The sequence below is a fragment of the Catharus ustulatus genome, chromosome 34 (assembly GCF_009819885.2).
Source record: "Catharus ustulatus isolate bCatUst1 chromosome 34, bCatUst1.pri.v2, whole genome shotgun sequence".
NCBI classification, from domain to species: domain Eukaryota; kingdom Metazoa; phylum Chordata; class Aves; order Passeriformes; family Turdidae; genus Catharus; species Catharus ustulatus.
The window spans coordinates 1771487-1793767 of NC_046254.1; the positions used below are offsets into that span (position 1 = coordinate 1771487).

Sequence of the window (22281 nt, forward strand, 5' to 3'; positions counted from 1 at the left end):
GGAGGGGCTGAGCAGTGTTCTAAAAAATAAATAGAAATAGATAGAAATAAAATAAATATTAATTAAATTAAATAATAGTACCAACGGGGGAACACGGCGCGGCATAGGCCGGGGACGGGAGGGGCTGAACAGTGCTCTGAGAAATAAAATAAATAAAATAAAATTAAATAAAATATAAATAAATAAATAAAAATTAAATTAAATATAAACACCAGCAGGGGAACGCGGCACGGCACAGGCCGGGGACTGGAGGGGCTGAGCAGTGTTCTAAAAAATAAATATAAATAAAATAAAATTAAATATCAATTAATAAAAATTAAATTAAATACAAATTCCAGCACAGGAATGCGGCACGGGCCGGGCACGGGAGGGGCTGAGCAATGTTCTGAGATATAAAATTAATATAAATAAAATAAATACAAATAAAATAAATTTAAATTAAATACAAATTCCAGTGCGGGAACGCGGCACGGATCTGGCACAAGAGGGGTTGAACAATGTTCTGAGAGAGAAAATATAAATAAAATAAAAATTTAAATTTAAATTTAAATTAAATACAAATTCCAGCACAGGAACACAGCACAGCAGGGGCCAGGCACGGGAGGGGCTGAACAAGGTTCTGGGGAGAAATAAATATAAATTAAATTAATATAAATTAAATTAAATATAAATTCCAGCACAGGAACGCGGTACGGACCAGGGACTGGAGGGGTTGAACAATGCTCTGAGAGAGAAATAAAATATAAATAAATAAAATAAATATAAATTAAAATTAAATACAAGTTCCAGTGCAGGAACGTGGCACGGCACAGACTGGGGACAGGCGAGGCTAAGCAGGGCTCTGAGAAATAAATAAAATAAAATAAAATAAAATCTAAATTAAATTAAATTAAATTAAATTAAATACAAATTCCAGTGCAGGAACCTGGGACAGGAGGGGCTGAGCAGTGCTCTGAGAAATAAACAAAATATCAATTAATAAAAATTAAATTAAATATTAGTACCAGCGGGGGAACGCAGCGCGGCAGGGACTGGAGGGGCTGAACAATGTTCTGATAAATAAATATAAACAAAATATAATATAAATTTAAATCAAAATTAAAAATAAAATAAAAATTTAAATTAAATTAAGTACAAATTCCAGTGCAGGAACACGGTGCGGCACGGACTGGGGACAGGAGGGGCTGAACAGTGCCCTGAGAGAGAAATAAGATATAAAATAAAATAAAATAAAATTAAATTAAATTAAAATAAATTAAATTAAATTAACAGTGTGAGAACGCTGCACGGCACGAGCCCAGCACAGTGGAGAGAAAAATGAATAAAATTAACATTTAAAAATCCGAATTTTCTCTGAAATTTGCACCCAAATTCCCCCCAAATCCAACCCCCAACCCCCCAAAAATGCAGAATTACCTGGGGTGGAATTGGTGGGGGCAGGGCTGGAGGCAGCTGTGGAAAAATGGGGAAAGAAATTGAAAATTGGGAAAAAAATGGGAAAATTGGGAAAAAAATGGGGAAAAAAATGGGGGGGAAATGGGGAAAAAAATGGGGAAAAAATGGGGAAAAATGGGAAAAAATGGGAAAAAAGGAGAAAAAATGGGAAAAAATTGATTTAAAAATGGGGGGAAATGGGAAGAAAATGGAAAAAAATGGAAAAAAATGGAAAAAAATGGAAAAAAAAAATGAAAAAAATGAAAAAAAAAGTGGGGGAAAAAATGGAAAAAAATGGAAAAAATGGAGAAGAAATGGAGAAGAAATGGAGAAGAAATGGAGAAGAAATGGAGAAGAAATGGAGAAGAAATGGAGAAGAAATGGGGAAAAAAAAGAAAAAAAAATGGAAAAAAATGGGAAAAAAATGGGGAAAAAATGGGGAAAAATGGGGAAAAAATGGAAAAAAATGGGGAAAAAATGGGGAAAAAATGGGGAGGGGAAAGGGAAAAAAAGGGGGGGAAAAAAGGGGAAAAAATGGGAAAAAATGCGAGAAAAATGGAAAAAATGGAAAAAATGGGGAAAAAATGGGGAAAAAATGGGGGAAAAATGGGGGAAAAATGGGGAAAAAATGGGGAAAAAATGGGGAAAAAATGGGGAAAAAATGGGGAAAAAATGGGGAAAAAATGGGGAAAAAATGGGGGAAAATGGGGAAAAAATGGGGGAAAAATGGGGGAAAAATGGGGGAAAAATGGGAAAAAATGGGAAAAAAATGGGAAAAAATGGGGAAAAAAATGGGGAAAAAATGGAAAAAAAATGGGGAAAAAATGGAAAAAAATGGAGAAGAAATGGAGAAGAAATGGAGAAGAAATGGAGAAGAAATGGAGAAGAAATGGAGAAGAAATGGAGAAGAAATGGAGAAGAAATGGAGAAGAAATGGAGAAGAAATGGAGAAGAAATGGAGAAGAAATGGAGAAGAAATGGAGAAGAAATGGGGGGAAAATGGGGAAAAAATGGGAAAAAAATGGAAAAAAAATGGGGAAAAAATGGGGAAAAAATGGGGAAAAAATGGGGAAAAAATGGGAAAAAAAATGGGAAAAAAATGGAAAAAAAATGGAAAAAAAATGGAAAAAAAATGGAAAAAAAATGGAAAAAAATGGAAAAAAATGGAAAAAAATGGAAAAAAATGGAAAAAAATGGGAAAAAATGGGAAAAAATGGGAAAAAATGGGAAAAAAATGGGAAAAAAAATGGGTTAAAATGGGGAGGGGAAAGGGAAAAAAAGGGGGGGAAAAAGGAGAAAAAATGCAAAAAAAATGGGGAAAAAAGGGAAAAAATGGGAAAAAAACGGGGAAAAAATCACCTCCCAAAATCCCCAACCATTCCCGAGATTCCTGGAATTGTTCCTGGTCCCTCCCGGTCCCTCCCCTCCCCCTTTCCCCGCCCCTCCCGGTGTCCCCCGGCCCCTCCCCCGGTTCTGTCTCAGCCCTCCCGAGGTTGTTCCCTGTTTCCCCCAACCCCTCCCGGTATTTCCCGGTCTCTCCTGATATTCCCCGTTATTTCCCCGGTAATTCCCGGTTCTCACCGCTCCCCCCGCAGCTCTCCCGGCACTCCCGTTATTCCCCGGTTATTCCCCGTAATTCCCGTTATTCCCGGTTCTCACCGGTTCCCCCGCAGCTCTCCCGGCACTCCCGTTATTCCCCGTTATTCCCCCCGGTAATTCCCGTTATTCCCGGTTCTCACCGCTCCCCCCGCAGCTCTCCCGGCACTCCCCGGTCCCTCCCGTTATTCCCCGTTATTCCCTCTGTATTCCCCGGTAATTCCCGGTTCTCACCGGCTCCCCCGCAGCTCTCCCGGCACTCCCGTTATTCCCCGTTATTCCTCCCGGTAATTCCCGTTATTCCCGGTTCTCACCGCTCCCCCCGCAGCTCTCCCGGCACTCCCGTTCGCTCCCGAAGTTGTTCCCGTTATTCCCCGTTATTCCCCCGTTATTCCCCGTTATTCCCGGTTCTCACCGGCTCCCCCGCAGCTCTCCCGGCACTCCCGTTCGCTCCCGAAGTTGTTCCGGTTGCCGCCGCAGCCGCCGAACACGAAACTCTCGCAGCTCCCGGCGGAGGCGTTGAAAAACCAGCGCGGGATGGAGGCGCGGCAGCGGCCGGTGAGCGCCGGTAACCGGCACCGATCTGGGGAAAAAACGGTTAGAGACCCTAAAAAATTCAAAATTCATCCCGAAATTCTGCCCCGGCTCCGGTAACCGGCACCGCTCTGGGGAAAAAACGGTTAGAGACCCCAAAAAATAAAAAATTCATCCCAAAAAATCTAAAATTCACCCCAAAAATCTATCCTGGCTCCGGTAACCGGCACCGGTCTGCGGGAAAACCGGTTAGAGATCCCAAAAAATAAAAAGTTCATCCCAAAATTCAGCCTGGTTCCGGTAACCGGCACCGGCCTGGGGAAAAAACGGGTTAAAAACCCTATAAAAACCAAAATTCACCCCAAAATCCAGCCCAAAATTCAGCCCCGGTACCGGTAACCGGCACCGGTCTGCGGGAAAAAACGGTTAAAAACCCAAAAAAACCCAAAATTCACCCCAAAATCTATCCCAGCTCCGGTAACCGGCACCGCTCTGCGGGAAACACCGGTTAGGGACCCCAAAAAAATCCAAAATTCATCCCAAAAAGTCTAAAATTCACCTCAAAATTCAGCCCCGGTACCGGTAACCGGCACCGGTCTGCGGGAAATACCGGTTAGACACCCCAAAAAATTAAAAATTCACCCCCAAAATCTATCCTGGTTCCGGTAACCGGCACCACTCTGGGGAAAAACCGGTTAGAGAGCCCAAAAAAATCCAAAATTCACCCCAAAAATTCTAAAATTCACCTCAAAATTCAGCCCCGGCTCCGGTAACCGGCACCGGTCTGATGGGAACACCCGTTAGAGATCCCAAAAACTAAAAAGTTCACCCCAAAATTCAGCCTGGTTCCGGTAACCGGCACCGGGCTGGGGAAAACACCGGTTAGGGACCCCAAAAAAATCCAAAATTCATCCCAAAAAGTCTAAAATTCACCTCAAAATTCAGCCCCGGTACCGGTAACCGGCACTGGGCTGGGAGTGGGACCCGTTAGAGACCCCAAAAAAACCAAAATTCACCCCAAAAAAGCCAAAATCTACTCAAAATTCACCCCAAAATCCGTCCAAAATCCATCCCGGTACCGGTAACCGGCACCGGGCAGGGGGTGGGACCCGTTAGAGACCCCAAAAAATTCAAAATTCACCCCAAAATCCACCCAAAACCCCCCTAAATCCCCTCCTGGACCCCTCCCCAAAATTCAGGATCCCCCTCCCCAAATTTCGGGACCCCCCTCAAAGTTCTGGACCCCCCCAGACCCTTCCAGGCCGCCCCCCCACACCAACGGGACTCCCCCACTTCCGGTCCCCCCTCCCCTCATTTCCGGTCCCCCCTCCCCTCATTTCCGGTCCCCATCCCCTCGGTACCGGCGAGGGCGGCGGGGCCGCTCGGGGGGTCCTGCCCGGAGCCCCCCGGGACCCCCAGGAGCAGCAGGAGCAGCGGGAGGAGCCGCCCCGCCGCCATCGCAGGTGTGCGCCCGTGACGTCAGCCAGGTGCGCCGAGGGACACGCCCATCCCGGAACAGGTGCGCCTATCCCCGAACAGGCCGCGCCCACACCGGAAACAGGCCCGTGTCACCATGGAAACAGGCCGCGCCCATACCGGAAACAGGCCCGTGTCACCATGGAAACAGGCCGCGCCCATACTGGAAACAGGCCCGTGTCACCATGGAAACGCGCCGCGCCCATACCGGAAACAGGCCCGTGTCACCATGGAAACACGCCGCGCCCACACCGGAAACAGAACTGTATCACCACGGAAACAGGCCACGCCCATACCGTAAATAAAGCCACGCCCACTCGGAACTGAGACTGTTCGGTGATTGGCCAAGCCCGCTCCGTTAGGCCACGCCCCCTCCGCGGTAACGGCGCTGGTGGTGTAGCTAAGCCACGCCCACTTCATTTGCATGCGAGGCGGGAAATCGCGCTGCTGTGGGGGGGGTTTGGGGTTTTTGGGGTCGGGGGGATTTGGGGGAATTCTGGAGGGTTTTGGGGTCTGAGGGGTTTGAGGAAATTTCGAGGGGTTTTGGGGTCTGAGGGGTTTTGGGGGATTTTGGGGTCTGGGGGATTTGGGGGATTGTGGCGGGATTTGGGGCAATTTTGGGGGTATTTGGGGTCTGAGGGGGATTTGGTGGATTTTGGGGGGATTTGGGGGGATTTTGGGGGGTTTTAGGGTCTGGGGTATTTTGGCGTCTGAGGGGATTTTAGGGAGATTTTGGGGTCTGGGGGATTTTGTAGGAATTTTGGGCCCTGCAGCGTTTTGAGGAATTTTGGGGCGGATTTTGGGACTCTCTGGGGGCGTTCCCCATTTAAGCCACGCCCCTTCAAACACCGCCCCCCTAATAGCTATTAATGCATTCCCCGTTTAAGCCACGCCCCCCGCCCCTTAAGCCACGCCCCTTTGTGGCTCTGGAGGCGTCGGGGGCTCTGGGGGAGGATCCCCATTCAAGCCACGCCCCTGCCTCGCCCTTCTAAGCCACGCCCACTCATCATTGACCATAACGTGAACCCGGAATTAAGCCCCGCCCACCAGCCACGCCCTCCCAAGCCCCGCCCCCTCGCCCCCTACCCCCGGCGGCCGCCCCGGAGCCGCGTCCCGAGCGATGGCGGCGAACCGGGTGGGGCGGCGGCAGGGCCGGGGGGGGCTCGAACCGGGCCGGGGGCGGCTCGAACCGGGCCGGGGGTCTCCGGGATCGGGGCTCGAACCGGGCCGGAGGTCCCCGGGCCGCAGTCCCGGGGTTCAGCGGCGCTCGGCTCGGGTCACGGTCAAGTACAACCGGCAGGAGCTGCAGCGGAGGCTGGACACGGAGCAGTGGATCGACGGGAGGCTCGAGGAGCTGTACCGGGGACGGGTACCGGAACCGGCACCGGGATTGGACCGGGAAACGGGGATGGGGCAGGGGAACCGGGATTGGACCAGGGATGGGGCAGGAGAACCGGGATCGGGGCGGGGAAACCGGGGATGGACCAGGAGCAGGGCAGGGGACCAGGGATGGGGAACCGGGATCGACGGGAGGCTCGAGGAGCTGTACCGGGGATGGGAACCGGAACCGGGACCGGGATTAGATCGGGGATCGGGGATGGGGCAGGGGAACCGGGATCGGGGCAGGTGATGGGGCAGGAGAACCGGGATCGGAGCGGGGATGGGGCAGGGGAACCGGGATCGGGACCAGGGATGGGGCAGGAGAACCGGGATCGGAGCGGGGAAACCGGGGATGGGGAACCGGGATCGAAGGGAGGGTCAGGGAGCTGTACCGGGGATGGGTACCGGAACCGGCACCGGGATGGGACCGGGGATCGGGGATGGGGCAGCAGAACCGGGATCGGAGCGGGGATGGGGCAGGGGAACCGGGATCGGAGCGGGGATGGGGCAGGGGAACCGGGATCGGGGCAGGAGAACCGAGGATGGACCAGGAGTAGGGCAGGGGACCGGGGATGGAGAACCGGGATCGACGGGAGGCTCGAGGAGCTGTACCGGGGACGGGTACCGGAACCGGCACCGGGATGGGACCGGGGATCGGGGATGGGGCAGGGGAACCGGGATCGGAGCGGGGATGGGGCAGGGGAACCGGGATCGGAGCGGGAATGGGGCAGGGGAACCGGGATCGGGGCAGGGAAACCGGGAAAGGAGCAGGAGAACCGGGGATGGGGAACCGGGATCGACGGGGGGGTCAGGGAGCTGTACCGGGGATGGGAACCGGAACCGGCACCGGGATGGGACCGGGGATCGGGGATGGGGCAGGGGAACCGGGATCGGAGCGGGTAAACCGGGGATGGGGAACTGGGATCGAAGGGGGGGTCAGGGAGCTGTACCGGGGACGGGGACCGGAACCGGCACCGGGATTGGACCGGGGATCGGGGATGGGGCAGCAGAACCGGGATCGGAGCGGGGATGGGGCAGGGGAACCGGGATCGGAGCGGGGAAACCGGGGATGGACCAGGAGCAGGGCAGAGGACCGAGGATGGGGAACCGGGATCGACAGGGGTGTCAGGGAGCTGTACCGGGGACGGGTACCGGAACCGGCACCGGGATCGGGGATCGGAACCGGGAATGGAGCGGGAACAGGGCATGGGAATCGGGGGAGGACCGAGGATGGGGCAGGGGAACCAGGAACGGGACCGGGATGGAAAAGGAGCGGGAGCGGGGATGGAGGCTCGGGAAGTTCTGCCGGGGATGGACCGGGACCGGGACCGGGACCAGGACCAGGACCGGGACCGGGATGAGGATGGGGGTGGGTCCGGGGGACCAGGATCGGGACCGGGACTGGGAAATGGACCGGGACTGAACTGGGACCGGGACTGAACTGGGACCGGGACCGGGGACCAGGACAGGGAACAAGGGACAGAACCGGGAACGGGACCGGGAGAGGGACCAGGGATGGGGACGGGAACCGGGACAGGAACAGGGACCGAGCCACGGAACCGGGAATGGGACCGGAAATGGGACTGGGAGAGGGACCAAAAACAAAATCAGGGGATTGGGATCGGGACCGGGACCAGGGACCGGGGACAGGATCGGGATCGGGACCAGGAACGGGACGGGAATGGCACCAGAAAGGGAACGGGAACTGGACCGGGAATGGGAACTGGGCCAGGACCGGGACCAAGATGGGGACCGGAAAAGGGACCACAAGGAACAGGGAATGGGACCGGGACCAGTAACGGGACCGGGACCGGGACTGGGAAGGGACTGGGACAGGATGAGAGGGACTGGGGCCGAGATGGGGACTGGGAACAGAACCGGGACCGGGATGGGGACCCGGACCAGAAGAAGGAACAGGGAATGGGAACAGGAACTGGGAATGGGACCAGAACCGGGACTGAGATGGGGACCAGGACCAGGAGAAGGAACAGGAACAGGGAATGGGAACAGGAATGGGACTGGGAACAGAACCGGGACAGGGATGGGACTGGGACCAGGAACGGGACTGGGATGGGACTGGGACCAGGAACGGGACTGGGATGGGACTGGGACCAGAACCGGGACTGGGATGGGACTGGGACCAGGAATGGGACTGGGAACAGGACCGGGACCAGAACTGGGACAGGGACCGGGAGAAGGAACAAGGAATGGGAACAGGAACAGGAATGGGACTGGAAATGGGACCAGGAATGAGACTGGGAACAGGACCAGGACCAGAACCGGGACAGGGATGGGGACCAGGACCAAGAGAAGGAACAGGGAATGGGACTGGGAACAGGAACGGGACTGGGAACAGGACCAGGACCAGAACCGGGACTGGGATGGGGACCCGGACCAGGAGAAGGAACAGGGAATGGGATCGGGAACGGGACTGGGAACAGGACCAGGACCAGGACCAGAACCGGGACCGGGACCAGGAGAAGGAACAGGAACGGGACTGGGAACAGGACCAGGACCAGAACCGGGACAGGGATGGGGACCAGGAGAAGGAACATGGAATGGGATCGGCAACGGGACTGGGACCAGGACCGGGACTGGGAACTGGACCAGGACCAGAACCGGGACTGAGATGGGAACCAGGACCAGGAGAAAGAACAGGGAATGGGACTGGGAACGGGACTGGGACCAGAACCGGGACTGGGACTGGGATGGGGACCGGGAACGGGACTGGGACCAGGACCGGGACCAGAACTGGGACTGAGATGGGGACCCGGACCAGGAGAAGGAACAGGGAAAGGGATCGGGAACGGGACTGGGACCGGGAACAGGACCAGAACCGGGACAGGGATGGGGACCTGGACCAGGACCAGAAGGAACAGGGAATGGGAACAGGAACGGGACTGGGACCAGAACCGGGACTGGGATGGGACTGGGACCAGGAATGGGACTGGGAACAGGACCAGAACCGGAACAGGGATGGGGACCTGGGCCAGGAGAAGGAAAAGGGACTGGGACCAGAACCGAGACTGGGATGGGACTGGGACCAGGAACGGGACTGGGAACAGGACCGGGACCAGAACTGGGACAGGGATGGGGACCAGGACCAGAAGGAACAGGGAATGGGACCGGGAACGGGACCAGGACAGGGATGGGACTGGGACTGGGCTGGGACTGAGATGAACTGGGATGGGACTGGGACTGGGAGCAGAACTGGGACTGGGATGGGACCTTGAGAAGGAACAGGGACTGGGAACGGGACTGGGACCGGGAATGGGACCAGGACAGGGATGGGGACCAGGAGAAGGAATGGGGACTGGGAACGGGACTGGGACTGGAATGGGACTGGGAGGGACTGGAAACAGAACTGGGGGGACTGGGATGAATTGGGAAGGACTGGGAAGAACTGGGATGGACTGGGAGGGACTGGGAGGGACTGGGATGGACTGGGATGGACTGGGATGGACTGGGATGGAACTGGGATGGACTGGGATGGACTGGGATGGAACTGGGAAGGACTGGGAGGGACTGGGATGGACTGGGATGGACTGGGATGAACTGGGATGGAACTGGGATGGGACTGGGAAGAACTGGGAAAAACTGGGATGGGACTGGAATGGACTGGGATGAACTGGGATGAACTGGGATGAACTGGGATGAACTGGGATGGAACTGGAACCAATCCCGAGGGTCCCATTTGGGACCTTCCCCTCCCCCCACCGTGGGAACGGAGCGAGGCCGGAGGGTGGGGGAGGGGCGGGGGGGGAGGGGCGGGGCTGGGGACACCCAGGGGGGGTTGGGGACACCCGGAGGGATTTGGGGACATTGGGGGGGGGGGGGTTGGGAGAAAATTCGGGATTTTTAGGGGAAATTTGGGATTTTTAGGGGGAAAATTTGGGATTTTTTTTGGGGGAAATTCGGGTTTTTTTGGGGGGGGATTTGGGATTTTTTGGGGGAAATTTGGGATTTTTTAGGGGAAAGAACTGGGATTTCTTTAGAGGAGATTTGGGATTTTTTGGGGGAGATTTGGGATTTTTTATGGATGAAATTTGAGATTTTGGGGAGGAAATTTGGGATTTTTTCAGAGGAAATTTAGGATTTTTAATGGATTAAATTTAGGATTTTTAGAGGAAAATTCAGGATTTTTTTGGAGGAAATTCAAAAATTTTTTTATGGATGAAATTTGAGATTTTTTTATGGATGGAATTTGAGATTTTTGGGGAGGAAATTCGGGACTTTTGGGGATGAAATTTGGGATTTTTTTAGGGATGAAATTTGGGATTTTTGGGGGGAAAATTTGGGATTTTTTAATGGATTAAATTTGAGATTTTTAGGGATGAAATTTGGGATATTTGGGATTTTTGGGGTGAAATTTGGGATTTTTGGGGATGAAATTTGGGATTTTTGGGAGGAAATTTGGGATTTTTGGGAGGAAATTTGGGATTTTTTTAAGGGAAAATTGGGATTTTTTAGTGTGAAAATTTGGGATTTTTTTATGGATGAAATTTGGGATTTTTGGGATGAAATTTGAGATTTTTGGAGAGGAAATTCGGGATTTTTGGGGTGAAATTTGGGATTTTTTATGGATGAAATTTGTGATTTTTGGGGAAGAAATTTGAGATTTTTGGGGATGAGATTTGGGATTTTAATTGATTAAATTCGGGATTTTTTATGGATGAAATTTGGGATTTTTAGGGATGAAATTTGGGATTTTTGGGGTGAAATTTGGGATTTTTTTTAAGGGAAAATTGGGATTTTTTAGTGTGAAAATTTGGGATTTTTTAAGGGAAATTTGGGATTTTAATGGATTAAATTTGAGATTTTTAGGGATGAAATTTGGGATTTTTGGGGGTGAAATTTGGGATTTTTAGGGGAAAATTCAGGATTTTTGGGGGGAAAATTCGGGATTTTTTATGGATGAAATTTGGGATTTTTGGGGTGAAATTTGGGATTTTTAGGGATAAAATTCGGGATTTTTTAAGGATGAAATTTGGGATTTTTGGGGTGAAATTTGGGATTTTTGTGGTGAAATTTTGAATTTTTCTGACCCCAGGAAGGTGAAATCCCGGCCGAGGTTTGCATTGATGAGCTGCAGGAGCTGGGAACGGACGAGGAGCGAAGGGAAAAACTCCAGGTGGGACTGGGGGGTCCCAAAGTGTCCCCAAAGGGTCCCCAAAGGGTCCCCAAATCCTCCTGAGTGTCCCCAAAAAAATCCCAAATCCCCTCCCCAAAAATCCCAAATTTCCCCTAAAAAATCCCGAATTTCCACATAAAAAAATCTCAATTTTCCACATTAAAAATCTCAATTTCTTCCCCAAAAAAATCCCAAATTTCCCCCCTAAAAATCCCAAATTTTCACATAAAAATCCCAAATTTTCCCCTAAAAATCTCAATTTTCCACATTAAAAATCCCAATTTCTGGCCCCCAAAATCCCAAATTTCCCCCCAAAAAATCCCAATTTTTTCCTCTAAAAATCCCAAATTTTTCCCCTCAAAAATCCCAAATTTTCACATTAAAAATCCCGATTTTCCCCCCAAAAAATCCCAAATTTTCCCCCCAAAAATCTCAAATCTCCTCCATTAAAAAATCCCAAATTTCCTCCCTAAAAATCCCAAATTTCCTCCCTAAAAATCCCAAATTTCCACATAAAAAAATCCCGATTTTTCCCCCAAAAAATCCCAAATCTCCTCCATAAAAAAATCCCAAAGTGCCCCCAAATGAATGGGAATTGATCTGAATTAAATGATTTTAATTAATTTTAATTGGTTTTAATTAATTTTAATTAATTTTAATTTTAATTAATTTTAATGAATTCCCCCAGAGCATCCTGAGCTCCTGCACCGCCGACACCCAGGTGAGAAAAAGGGGAAAAAAATGGGAATTTTTTGGGAGTTTTGGGGATTTTTTGGGAGTTTTTATTTTTTTATTTTTTTTATTTTGGGGGAGGAATTTTTGGGGTTTTTTGGAAATTTTTTGGGAATTTTTCAGGGCTTTATTTTGATTTTTGGGGGATTTTTTTAGGGTTTATTTTTATTTTTTTGGGATTTTTGGGGGGTTTTTTGGGAGATTGTTTGGGATTTTTCAGGGATTTTTTAAAATTATTTTTGGGGATTTTTTGGGGATTTTTTTTGATTTTTTAGGGCATTTTTGGGGATTTTTAAAATATTTTTTTGGGATTTTTTGGGGGATTTTTGGGGGCATTCTTTTGGGATTTTTTGGGATTTTCTTTTTATTTTTGGGGAGATTTTTTGGGAATTATTTGGGGTTTTGGGGGGGATTTTTTTAGAGTTTTTTTGTGTGGAGTTGGGGCTTTTTTAGGATTTTTTGGGGTTTTTTTAAGGTGGTTTTTTTTAATTTTGGGAGGATTTTTTTTGGGATTTTTTGGATTTTTGGGGGGAATTTTTGGGATATTTTCAGCGATTTTTTTGGGGTTTTTTTGAGAATTTTTTTTTGGTTTTTTTTAGGTTTTGAGGTTGAATTTTAATTTTTTAAATTTTTTTGTGGGGGGATTTTGTTAGGAATTATTTGAGGGATTTTTTAGGGGATTTATTTTATTTTTAATTTTATTGTTGGGATTATTTTGGGAATTATTTTGTGGGGGAATATATATATTATTTTTCCAGTTTTTGGGATTTTTTTGGGGTTTTTTGGGGGGAAGAATTTTACTTTTTTTACTTTTTTGGAGGGGATTTTGGGGTTTTTTTTCGGGGTTTTTTGGGGGGAATTTTAAATTTTTTTCCCATTTTTGGGGCATGTTTGGGGATTTTTTTGTGTTTTTTTTCAGGGATAATTTTATTTTTTTAAAAACTCTTTTGGGGGGATTTTCTGGGATTTTTTTGGGGGAGAATTTTTTATTTTATTCCTATTTTGGGAGGATATTTTGGGGACTTTTTTGAGGTTTTTTTCAGGTAAAATTTTATTCTTTTAAAAACTTTTTGGGGGATTTTCTGGGGTTTTTTTCGGGGAGATTTTTTTTTTTTAACTTTTTTTGGAGAGGATTTTTGGGGATTTTTTTTCAGGACTTTTTTTGGGGAAATTCTTTTTTTTTCCCCATTTTTGGGGTCATTTTTTTGGGATTTTTTTTCAGGAAATAATTTTATTTTTTTTAAACTTTTGGGGGCATTTTCTGGGATTTTTGGGGGGGAATTTTTAATTTTATTCCTATTTTGGGGGCATGTTTGGGGACTTGTTTATTTTTATTTTCAGGAAGAGTTTTATTTTTTTAAAACTTTTTGGGGGGGATTTTTTTCGGGGGAAACTTTTAATTTTTTTCCCATTCTTGGGGGGATTTTTGGGGGAGTTTTTTGCCTTTTTTTTCCAGAATAATTTTATTTTTTAAACTTTTTTAGGGGGATTTTCTGCTTTTTAATCCGAATTTTTTTTTCTTTGGTATTTTTTATTTTTGGGGTTTTTTTTTTGGGCTCCCCTCCCCCTCCCCTCCCCTCCCCCACCCTCGGCTCCGTCCGGGCTTTAAAAGGAAAAAAAATTCGGGAGCGAAAATTCCGGAAATGGGGGAGGGGAGGGAGGGGGGGGAGGGGCGGGGCCCTCCCAGGGCATTGGGGGGGGAGGGGAATTAATTAAAAATTAAATTAATTAACGATTTAATTAATGAAATAATTGAAATTTTCCCGCAGGAATTCATCCAGCAGCTCCTGGAGCAGCTCCGGGGGCTCCCCAAGAGACCCCCCCAAAAATCGGGGGAGCCGCCGTGACCCCCAAAAAAAAATTAAAATTAAAATTAAAAAATAAAAAATTAAAATTTGAGGGAGGAGAACCCAAAAATTTGGGGTGAAATCTCCAAAAATTTGGGGGCAAATCGCCAAAAAATTTAATTTTTTTGTGGTTTTTTTTTTTTGTTACCTCCCCTCCCCAAGTGAAAGAATAAAATTTGTGTGAGAGAAGGGAAAAGTTTGGAGGGAAAAATAAAAAAAAATAAAATTTTGGGGGGTTTGGGGATTTCTTGGGGTTTTTTTTGGATATTTTGGGGACATTTTTGGGGAAATTCGGGATATTTTGAGATTTTTTTTGGATATTTGGGGGGATTTTGTGACATTTTGGGACATTTAAGGACATTTGGAGGGATATTTTGGGATATTTTTGGATATTTTGGGGACATTTTGGGATTTTTTGGGGATATTTGGGGACATTTTGGGGACCTTTTTGGACATTTTTTGATATTTTGTGACATTTTAGGGACATTTTGAGGGATATTTTAGGATTTTTTTGGGGATATTTGGGGATATTGTGGGACATTTTGGGGAGATTTGGGGACTTTGGGAATATTTGAGGATTTTTTTGGGATATTCTGGGGACATTCTTGGATATTTTGTGACATTTTTGGATATTTTTGGGAACATTTTTGGAAAATTTGGGGACGTTTTGGGGGGATTTTGGGATTTTTGGGGGGAAATTTGGGATATTTTGGGATTTTTTTAAATATTTTGGGACATTTTAGGAACATTTTCGGGTATTTTGTGACATTTTTGTGACATTTTTGGGTATTTTGGGAACATTCCCGCCCCTCCCCCCCCCGCCCCTCCCCCATTTCCTGTCGGGCCCCGCAGGGAAAAAAATTTGGGACAAAAAAACCCAAAAATGGGCAAAGAAAAAAAAACCGAAAACAACAAAAAAACCACCCCAAAATCCCCCCGGGAACCCCAAAAATTCCCAAATTTCCCCCAAAATCCACCCAAAAATTCCCATTTTTTTCCCCCAAAATCCCCCAAAATTCCCCAAATAACTCCCAAAAATTCCCCAAATCCCTCAAAATTCATCCAAAAATTCCCCCAGGAACCCCAAAAATTCCCAAATTTTCCCCAGGAACCCCAAATCCTCCAAATTTCCCCCCAAACTCCCCCAAAATTTCCCCAAAAAACTCCAAAATCCCCCAATTTTCCCCAAAATCCCCCTAAAAATTCCCCCAGGACTCCCAAAAATTCCCAAATTTCCCTCAAAATTCCCACAGGACTCCCAAAATTCCCCAAAAATTCTCAATTTCCCCCCAAATTTCCCCCAAATCCACCCAAAAATTCCCTCAGGAACCCCAAAAATTCCCAAATTCCCCCAGGAATCCCAAAATCCCCCAAATTTCCCCCCAAATCCACCCAAAAATTCCGAATTTTTCCCAAAATATCCCCCAAATTTTCCCCAAAAACCCCAAAATCCCCCAGGAACCCCCAAAAATTCCCAAATTCCCCCAAAAATCCCCCTAAATACCCAAATTTTCCCCAAATCCACCCAAGAATTTCCCCCAGGGCCCCCAAAATTCCCAATTTTCCCCCCAAATCCCCCCAGGACAACCCAAAAATTCCCAAATTCCCCCCCAAATTTCCCCCAGAATTCCCAAAAAATCCCCAGATTTTCCCCAAAACTCCCCCAAAATTCTCATTTTTTTCCAAATTTGCCCCAAATCCCCCAAATTTCCCCCAAAACTAAAAAAAAAAAATCCCCAAATTGCCCATTTTTTCCCCAAAATCCCCCAAAAATCTCCCCAGGAATCCCAAAAAATCCCCAAAAATCCCCAAAATTCCCAATTTTTCCCAAATTTTCCCCAAAATTTCCCCCAAAATCCCCCCAGGAACTCCAAAAATTCAAAAATTTTCCCCAAAATTGCTCCAGGAACCCCCCCAAATTCCCCAAAAATTCCCAAAATCCCCCAAATTTTCCCCAAATCCCCCCAAAAATTCCCCCAGGAACCCCAAATTTCCCCCAAAATTCCCAAAAATTCCCAATTTTCACCCAAATTTTCCACAAAATTTCCCCCAAAATCCCCCCAGGAACACCAAAAATCCCCAAATTTTCCCCAAAATCCACCCAAATATTCTCAATTTTTCCCCAAATTTCCCCAAAGAAATCCCAAAAATTCCCAATTTTCCCCAAAATCCTCCCCAAAATTGATCTGAGACCCCCCAGGACACCCCAAAAATCCCCAAATTTCCCTAAAAATTTCCAATTTTTCCCCCAAATTTTCCCCAAATCCCCCCAAAAATTCCCCCAGGAACCCCAAAAATTCCCAAATTTCCCCCAAAATTCCCCAATTTCCCCCAAATCTCCCCCAAATCCCTCCAAAAATTTCCCAGGAGCCCCAAAAATTCCCAAATTTCCCCCAAAATTCCAAAAAAATTCCCAAAATCCCCCAAATTTTCCCCAAATCGAGGCTGGTCGCAGCTCATTTGCATATATTTACATATTTATTACATCATCCCCAAGCCCCGCCCCCTCCCCCAAAATTCCCTAAAAAAAAAACCGAAAAAGAAAAAAAAACCAAATTTTTTTTTCCGATCCCGAGCGAAACTTTGACCAAAATTTCGATTTTTTCTCCCCCCAGAAAAAATTCCTGGGGAATCAACAAAAAAAAATTCGGATTTTGGGTGGAAAAATCCCGATTTTGGGGTGGAAAATGTCAATTTTGGGGTGGAAAATTTGAATTTTTGAGTAGAAAATTTAAATTTTTCAGCGAAAATCTCGATTTTGGGGTTGAAAATGTCAATTTTGGGGTGGAAAAAATCTCGATTTTGGGTTGAAAATGTCAATTTTGGGTCAAAAAATCTCGATTTTGGGGTCAAAACCATCAATTTTTAGGTAGAAAATGTCAATTTTCCAATGAAAATCTCGATTTTTGGGTGGAAAAATCTCAATTTTGGGGTCAAAAATGTCAATTTTTGGGAGGAAAAATCCTGATTTTGGGCGGAAAATTTTGATTCTGGGTGGATAATTTTGATTTTCGGGGTGGAAAATTTCAATTTTTCAGTGAAAATCTCGATTTTGGGTGGAAAAATCCTGATTTTGGGGTAGAAAATTCTAATTTTTTGGGGTGGAAAATTAAAATTTTGTGTAGAAAAATCCCAATTTTGGCATCAAAAACTTCAAATTTGTGTGGAAAATTCTGATTTTTGAGTAGAAAATGTAAATTTTTCACTGAAAATCTCAATTTTTGGGTACAGAAATCTTGATTTGGGGTGGAAAATTCTGATTTTTGGGAGGAAAATTTTGATTTTTCAGTGAAAATCTCGATTTTGGGGTGAAAAATCCCAATTTTGGGTTGAAAACTTTCATTTCTGGGTTGAAAATCTCAATTTTGGGGTGGAAAATCCCGATTTTGGGGAGGAAAACTTCCATTTTTGGGTGAAAATTTTTGATTTTTGAGTAGAAAATTTCAATTTTTCAATGAAAATCTCGTTTGTGGGGTAAAAATAATTAATTTTTGGGTTGAAAAATCTCGATTTTGGGGCGAATTTTGGATAAATCTGGGCAGGTTTGAGGAAATTTGGGGAATTTTGGGCAAATTTGGGGGAATTTTGGATAAATCTGGGTGAATTTTGGATAAATTCAGGTGGATTTTGGGTGAATTTGAGTGGATTTGAGCAAACCTGACCAAATTTTGGGTGAATTTTGGATAAATTTGGGTAAATTTAAGCAAACCTGACCAAATTTTGGGTGGATTTAGGTGGATTTTGGATAAATTTGGGTGAATTTTGGGACACTTGGGTGAATTTTGGGTGGATTTTGAGCAGCCCTGACCAAATTCTGAGTGGATTTTGGGTGAATTTTGAATAAATTTGGGCAAATTTGGGAAAACCTGGGTGGATTTTGGGACTCCTGACCAAATTTTGGGGGAATTTTGGGGGAATTTGGATGGATTTGAGCAAACCTGGATGAATTCTGGGTGGATTTAATTAAATTTTGAGCAGCCCTGACCAAATTTTGGGTGGATTTTGGATAAATTTGGGTGGATTTGGGGACATCTGACCAAATTTTGGGTGAATTTTGGGTGGATTTGGGTAATTTGGTCACACCTCACTAAATTTTGGGGGAATTTTGGATAAATTTGGATGGATTTGAGCAAACCTGGATGAATTTTGGGTGGATTTAATTCCATTTTGAGCGGCCCTGACCAAATTTTGGGTGGATTTTGGATAAATCTGGGTAAATTTGGGAAGATCTGACTGGATTTTGGGTGGATTTAATTACATTTTGGGCAAACCTGACCAGATTTTGAATGGATTTTGACCAAATTTGAGTGGATTTAACCACACCAGACCCAATTTTGGGCACACCTGACCAGATTTTGAGTGGATTTTGGGCAAATCTGAGTGGATTTATCCCCACCTGACCCCATTTTGAACACACCTGGCTGGATTTTGGGTGGATTTGAGCAAACCTGAGCAAATTTTGGGTGGATTTTGGATAAATTTGGGGGGGTTTGGGAAGACCTGACCAAATTTTGGGATCATTTGAGCAGCCCTGACCAGATTTTGGGTAGATTTGAGCAGACCTGGATGGATTTTGGATAAATCTGGGTAACCTGACCAGATTTTGGGTGGATTTAATTCCATTTTGGGTACACCTAACCATACTTTGAATGGATTTTGAGCAGATTTGAGTGGATTTATCCCCACCTGACCCCATTTTGGGCACACCTGACCCGATTTTGGGTGGATTTTGGGTAAATCTGGATAGATTTGAGCAGACCTAACCAGATTTTGAGCGGATTTGGGCAAACCTGGGTGGATTTTGAGAAAACCTGACCAAATTTTGGGTGGATTTGGGTAAATTTGAACAGACCTGACCAGATTTTGAGTGGATTTTGAGCAAATTTGAGTGGATTTAACCACACCTGACCAGATTTTGAGTGGATTTTGGATAAATTTGAATGGATTTATCCCCACCTGCCCCCATTTCCACCACACCTGACTGGATTTTGGGTGGAGCTGGGTAAATTTGAACAGACCTGACCAGATTTTGAATGGATTTTGACCAAATTTAAATGGATTTAACCACACCTGACTCCATTTCCACCACACCTGACCCTATTTTGAGCAGACCTAGTCGGATTTTGGGTGGATTTAGAACAAATTTGAGTGGATTTATCCCCACCTGACCCCATTTTGGGCAGACCTGACTGGATTTTGAGTGGATTTTGATCAAATTTGAGTGGATTTATCCCCACCTGACCCCATTTAGAGCACACCTGGCTGGATTTTGGGTGGATTTGAGCAAACCTGACCAGATTTTGGGTGGATTTAATTCCATTTTGGGCACACCTGACCATATTTTGAATGGATTTTGAGCAAATTTGAGTGGATTTAACCACACCAGACCCCATTTCCACCACACCTGGCTGGATTCTGGGTGGATTTGGGTGGATTTAACCACACCTGACCAGATTTTGAGTGGATTTTGATCAAATCTGAGTGGATTTATCCCCACCTGACCCCATTTTGGGCAGACCTGACTGGGTTTTGGGTGGATTTTGGGTAAATCTGGGGTGATTTGAGCAAACCTGACCAGATTTTGAGTTGATTTAGAACAAATCTGAATGGATTTATCCCCACCTGACCCCATTTCCACCGCACCTGGCTGGATTTCGAGCACACCTGGCTGGATTCTGGGTGGATTTAACCACACCTGACCAGATTTTGAGAGGATTTTAGGTGAATTTGAGTGGATTTACCCCCACTTGACCCCATTTCCACCACACCTGGCTGGATTCTGGGTGGATTTCACCCCACCTGACCCCATTTCCACCACACCTGGATGGGTTTTGGGTGGATTTAACCACACCTGACCGGATTTTGAGTGGATTTTGATCAAATTTGAGTGCATTTATCCCCACCTGACCCCATTTAGAGCACACTTGGATGGATTTTGGGTGGATTTGAGCAAACCTGACCAGATTTTGAATGGATTTTGAGCAAATTTGAGTTGATTTAACCCCACCTGACCCCATTTCCACCACACCTGACCCCATTTAGAGCACACCTGGCTGGATTCTGATCACACCTGGCTGGATTCTGTGTGAATCCACCCCCACCCTGTCCCCCCTCACTGACAGAAGGGCGACGCCGTGGGGTCGAACCCTTTGAACACATCCTTGAGCGATTTATCCCCATCCTCAGGGGGCTCCTCCCGGGGGCTCCCCCCGACTTTGCCCACCCCAAACACGGTGGGGGCGGGGGGGAGGCCGTGCTGAGCCCCTCCCCCCTCCCCTGCACAGCTCATTTTCCCCCTGGGCCTGTTGTAGCTGTTGTACCTGTCCGTCCCCTCCGCCCTCTCCGGATTTTCCGCCTGCTCCAGCGCCGAGCGCCGCACGAAGGGCGGCTCTTTGGCTTTGGGGTTTTTCCCCGAATCCAAGCTGGGTTTTTGGGGTGGGTTCCCCTCGTTTTGGGGTTCTTTGGGAGGAGTCCTGGGGTCGTAGAGGCTGATGGCGCTGAGCACGCTGCTCTGCCCGGAGCTGCCCCAGCTCAGCCTGGGGTCGTAGGGGGCGATGGCCGGAGCTGCCGCCGCCTCCCCCTCGCTCCCTCGGGCGTTGTCCAAAGATTTTTGCAGCCTGGGATCTTTCCTGACTCGGGGATCGCTCGGTTTGTCCCCTCCTGACGATGATGATGATGATGATGAAGCCGTCACAGTTTTGAGAATCCGCGACAGCAGCTCGAAATCCGGCAGCGCCGACGTCGATGAGGACGATGAGGATGAGGATGGGGAGGAGGAAGAAGGGTCAGGCCCTGCTGGACGTTGTTGCCTCGGGTCTGAGGGAGGCCTGAGAGGAAAATCCTGCTTGGGGATGGGCAGGGGGATCAAATCCTCGGGGCTCCACAGCACGGAGCGAGCGAAGTTGGGCCGCGCCAGCACCAGATCCTTGCGGATGTGGGAGAATTGTTGGAGCTCCCAGCGAGGATCCCGTTGGGAATGGCCGGGGAGAGGCTCCAGGGGGATGCTCAGAGGTTTTTCCCGCAGGATTCGCTCTCCATCCTCATCCTCAGCGTTGATTTGGGGCGGTTTGGGGGGTTCGGGGCGGGGGCAGTGCCGGGCCAGGCGCGGGTCCGAGGGGCCGGGGTCGCCGGGGGTGAGGTCGGGATTTCGGGCCAGTCTGGGGTCCCTGAGTCTGGGGTCGCTGGGTCTGGGGGCTCTGGGGGGTCTGGGGTCTCCAGGGGGGTCCCCAGGGGGGTTTTGGGGGCGGGTGGAGCTTTGCTGGCGCAGGGATTTGAGGATGGAGGTGACGCTGCCGGCGCCGTCGTCTTCGTCGCTGGAGTACCAGCTGGGGGGGTCTCCTGGGGGGGATAAAAATAAAAATAAAATAGAAATTAGAAAAAATAAAAGTAAAAAAATTCGGGATTTTTGGAACACTTTTTGGGTTTTTAGGATCAGGATTTTTGGGATATATTTGGGATATTTTTTAGGATTTTCCCCACTCACCCTCGTGCTCTCTGTTGCTCCGGTCGCCCTCGGGTCGGGATTTTTGGGGTCGGGATTTTCAGGATTTTGGGGATTTTTAGCACCAGGATTTTTAGTATTTTTGGGATTTTTAGGATCAGGATTTTCAGGACTTTTGATATTTCTAGGACCAGGATTTTTAGGACCAGAGTTTTTAGGATTTTTCAGGACTCACCCTCCTTATGCTCTCTGTTGCTCTGGCCACCCTCAGGCCAGGATTTTTGAGGTCGGGATTTTCAGGATTTTGGGGATTTTTAGCACCAGGATTTTCAGGATTTTTGGGGTCAGGACTTTTGGGACTAGGATTTTCAGGATTTTTGAGATTTTTAGGAGTAGAACTTTCAGGATATTTTTAGGATCAAGATTTTTAGGATCCCCACTCACCCTCCTTGTGCTCACAGTCGCTCCAGCCGCCCTTGGGTCGGGATTTTTGGGATCAGGATTTTCAGGATTTTTGGGACACTCAGGATTTTTAGAACCAGAATTTTTAGGATTTTTGGGACACTTTTAGGATTTTTTAGGATCAGGATTTTTTCCACTCACCCTCCTCATGCTCTCTGTCGCTCTGGCCGCCCTCGGCCAGGATTTTCAGGATTTTCAAAATATTTTTTTGATATTTTTTCAATATTTTTGGGATTTTTAGGATCAAG

At 47.3% G+C, this 22281-nt stretch overlaps 3 protein-coding genes across 3 annotated transcripts in view; 1 reads left to right on the forward strand and 2 right to left on the reverse strand.

Moving 5' to 3' along the window:
• Positions 1-193: 193 nt before the first annotated feature.
• LOC117009625 (kunitz-type serine protease inhibitor 4-like) lies at positions 194-5083 on the reverse strand. Its single transcript, XM_033083892.1, has 4 exons — positions 4926-5083; positions 3446-3613; positions 1417-1452; positions 194-267 (listed from the first exon to the last, which is right to left on the reverse strand). Exons 1-4 carry the CDS (start codon positions 5020-5022, stop codon positions 194-196), a joined length of 375 nt encoding a protein of 124 aa, XP_032939783.1. The 5' UTR covers positions 5023-5083.
• Positions 5084-6160: 1077 nt separating this feature from the next.
• On the forward strand, positions 6161-14130 carry LOC117009627 (protein phosphatase 1 regulatory subunit 14A-like). The gene is made up of 4 exons (XM_033083893.1): positions 6161-6409; positions 11471-11551; positions 12240-12272; positions 14053-14130. Exons 1-4 carry the CDS (start codon positions 6161-6163, stop codon positions 14128-14130), a joined length of 441 nt encoding a protein of 146 aa, XP_032939784.1.
• A 3433-nt stretch (positions 14131-17563) lies between these two features.
• LOC117009628 (zinc finger CCCH domain-containing protein 4-like) overlaps positions 17564-22281 on the reverse strand; it is a 42166-nt gene continuing 37448 nt past the window's right edge. The window contains 1 exon segment of the mRNA XM_033083894.1: positions 17564-21468. Coding sequence (XP_032939785.1) covers positions 20243-21468 — 1226 coding nt within the window. The 3' untranslated portion in view covers positions 17564-20242.

Bases quoted from the DNA above. Each gene is read 5' to 3' on its own strand.
- LOC117009625 (XM_033083892.1), bottom strand. From the start codon at position 5,022: ATGGCGGCGGGGCGGCTCCTCCCGCTGCTCCTGCTGCTCCTGGGGGTC. The intron at 3,614-4,925 runs GTACCGAGGGGA...TTTTTTCCCCAG, and splicing joins CGGCCCCGCCGCCCTCGCCG to ATCGGTGCCGGTTACCGGCG. The intron at 268-1,416 runs GTAATTCTGCAT...TTTATTTTTTAG, and splicing joins CCCCACCAATTCCACCCCAG to AACACTGCTCAGCCCCTCCA.
- LOC117009627 (XM_033083893.1), top strand. From the start codon at position 6,161: ATGGCGGCGAACCGGGTGGGGCGGCGGCAGGGCCGGGGGGGGCTCGAA. The intron at 11,552-12,239 runs GTGGGACTGGGG...GAATTCCCCCAG, and splicing joins AGCGAAGGGAAAAACTCCAG to AGCATCCTGAGCTCCTGCAC. The intron at 12,273-14,052 runs GTGAGAAAAAGG...ATTTTCCCGCAG, and splicing joins CCTGCACCGCCGACACCCAG to GAATTCATCCAGCAGCTCCT.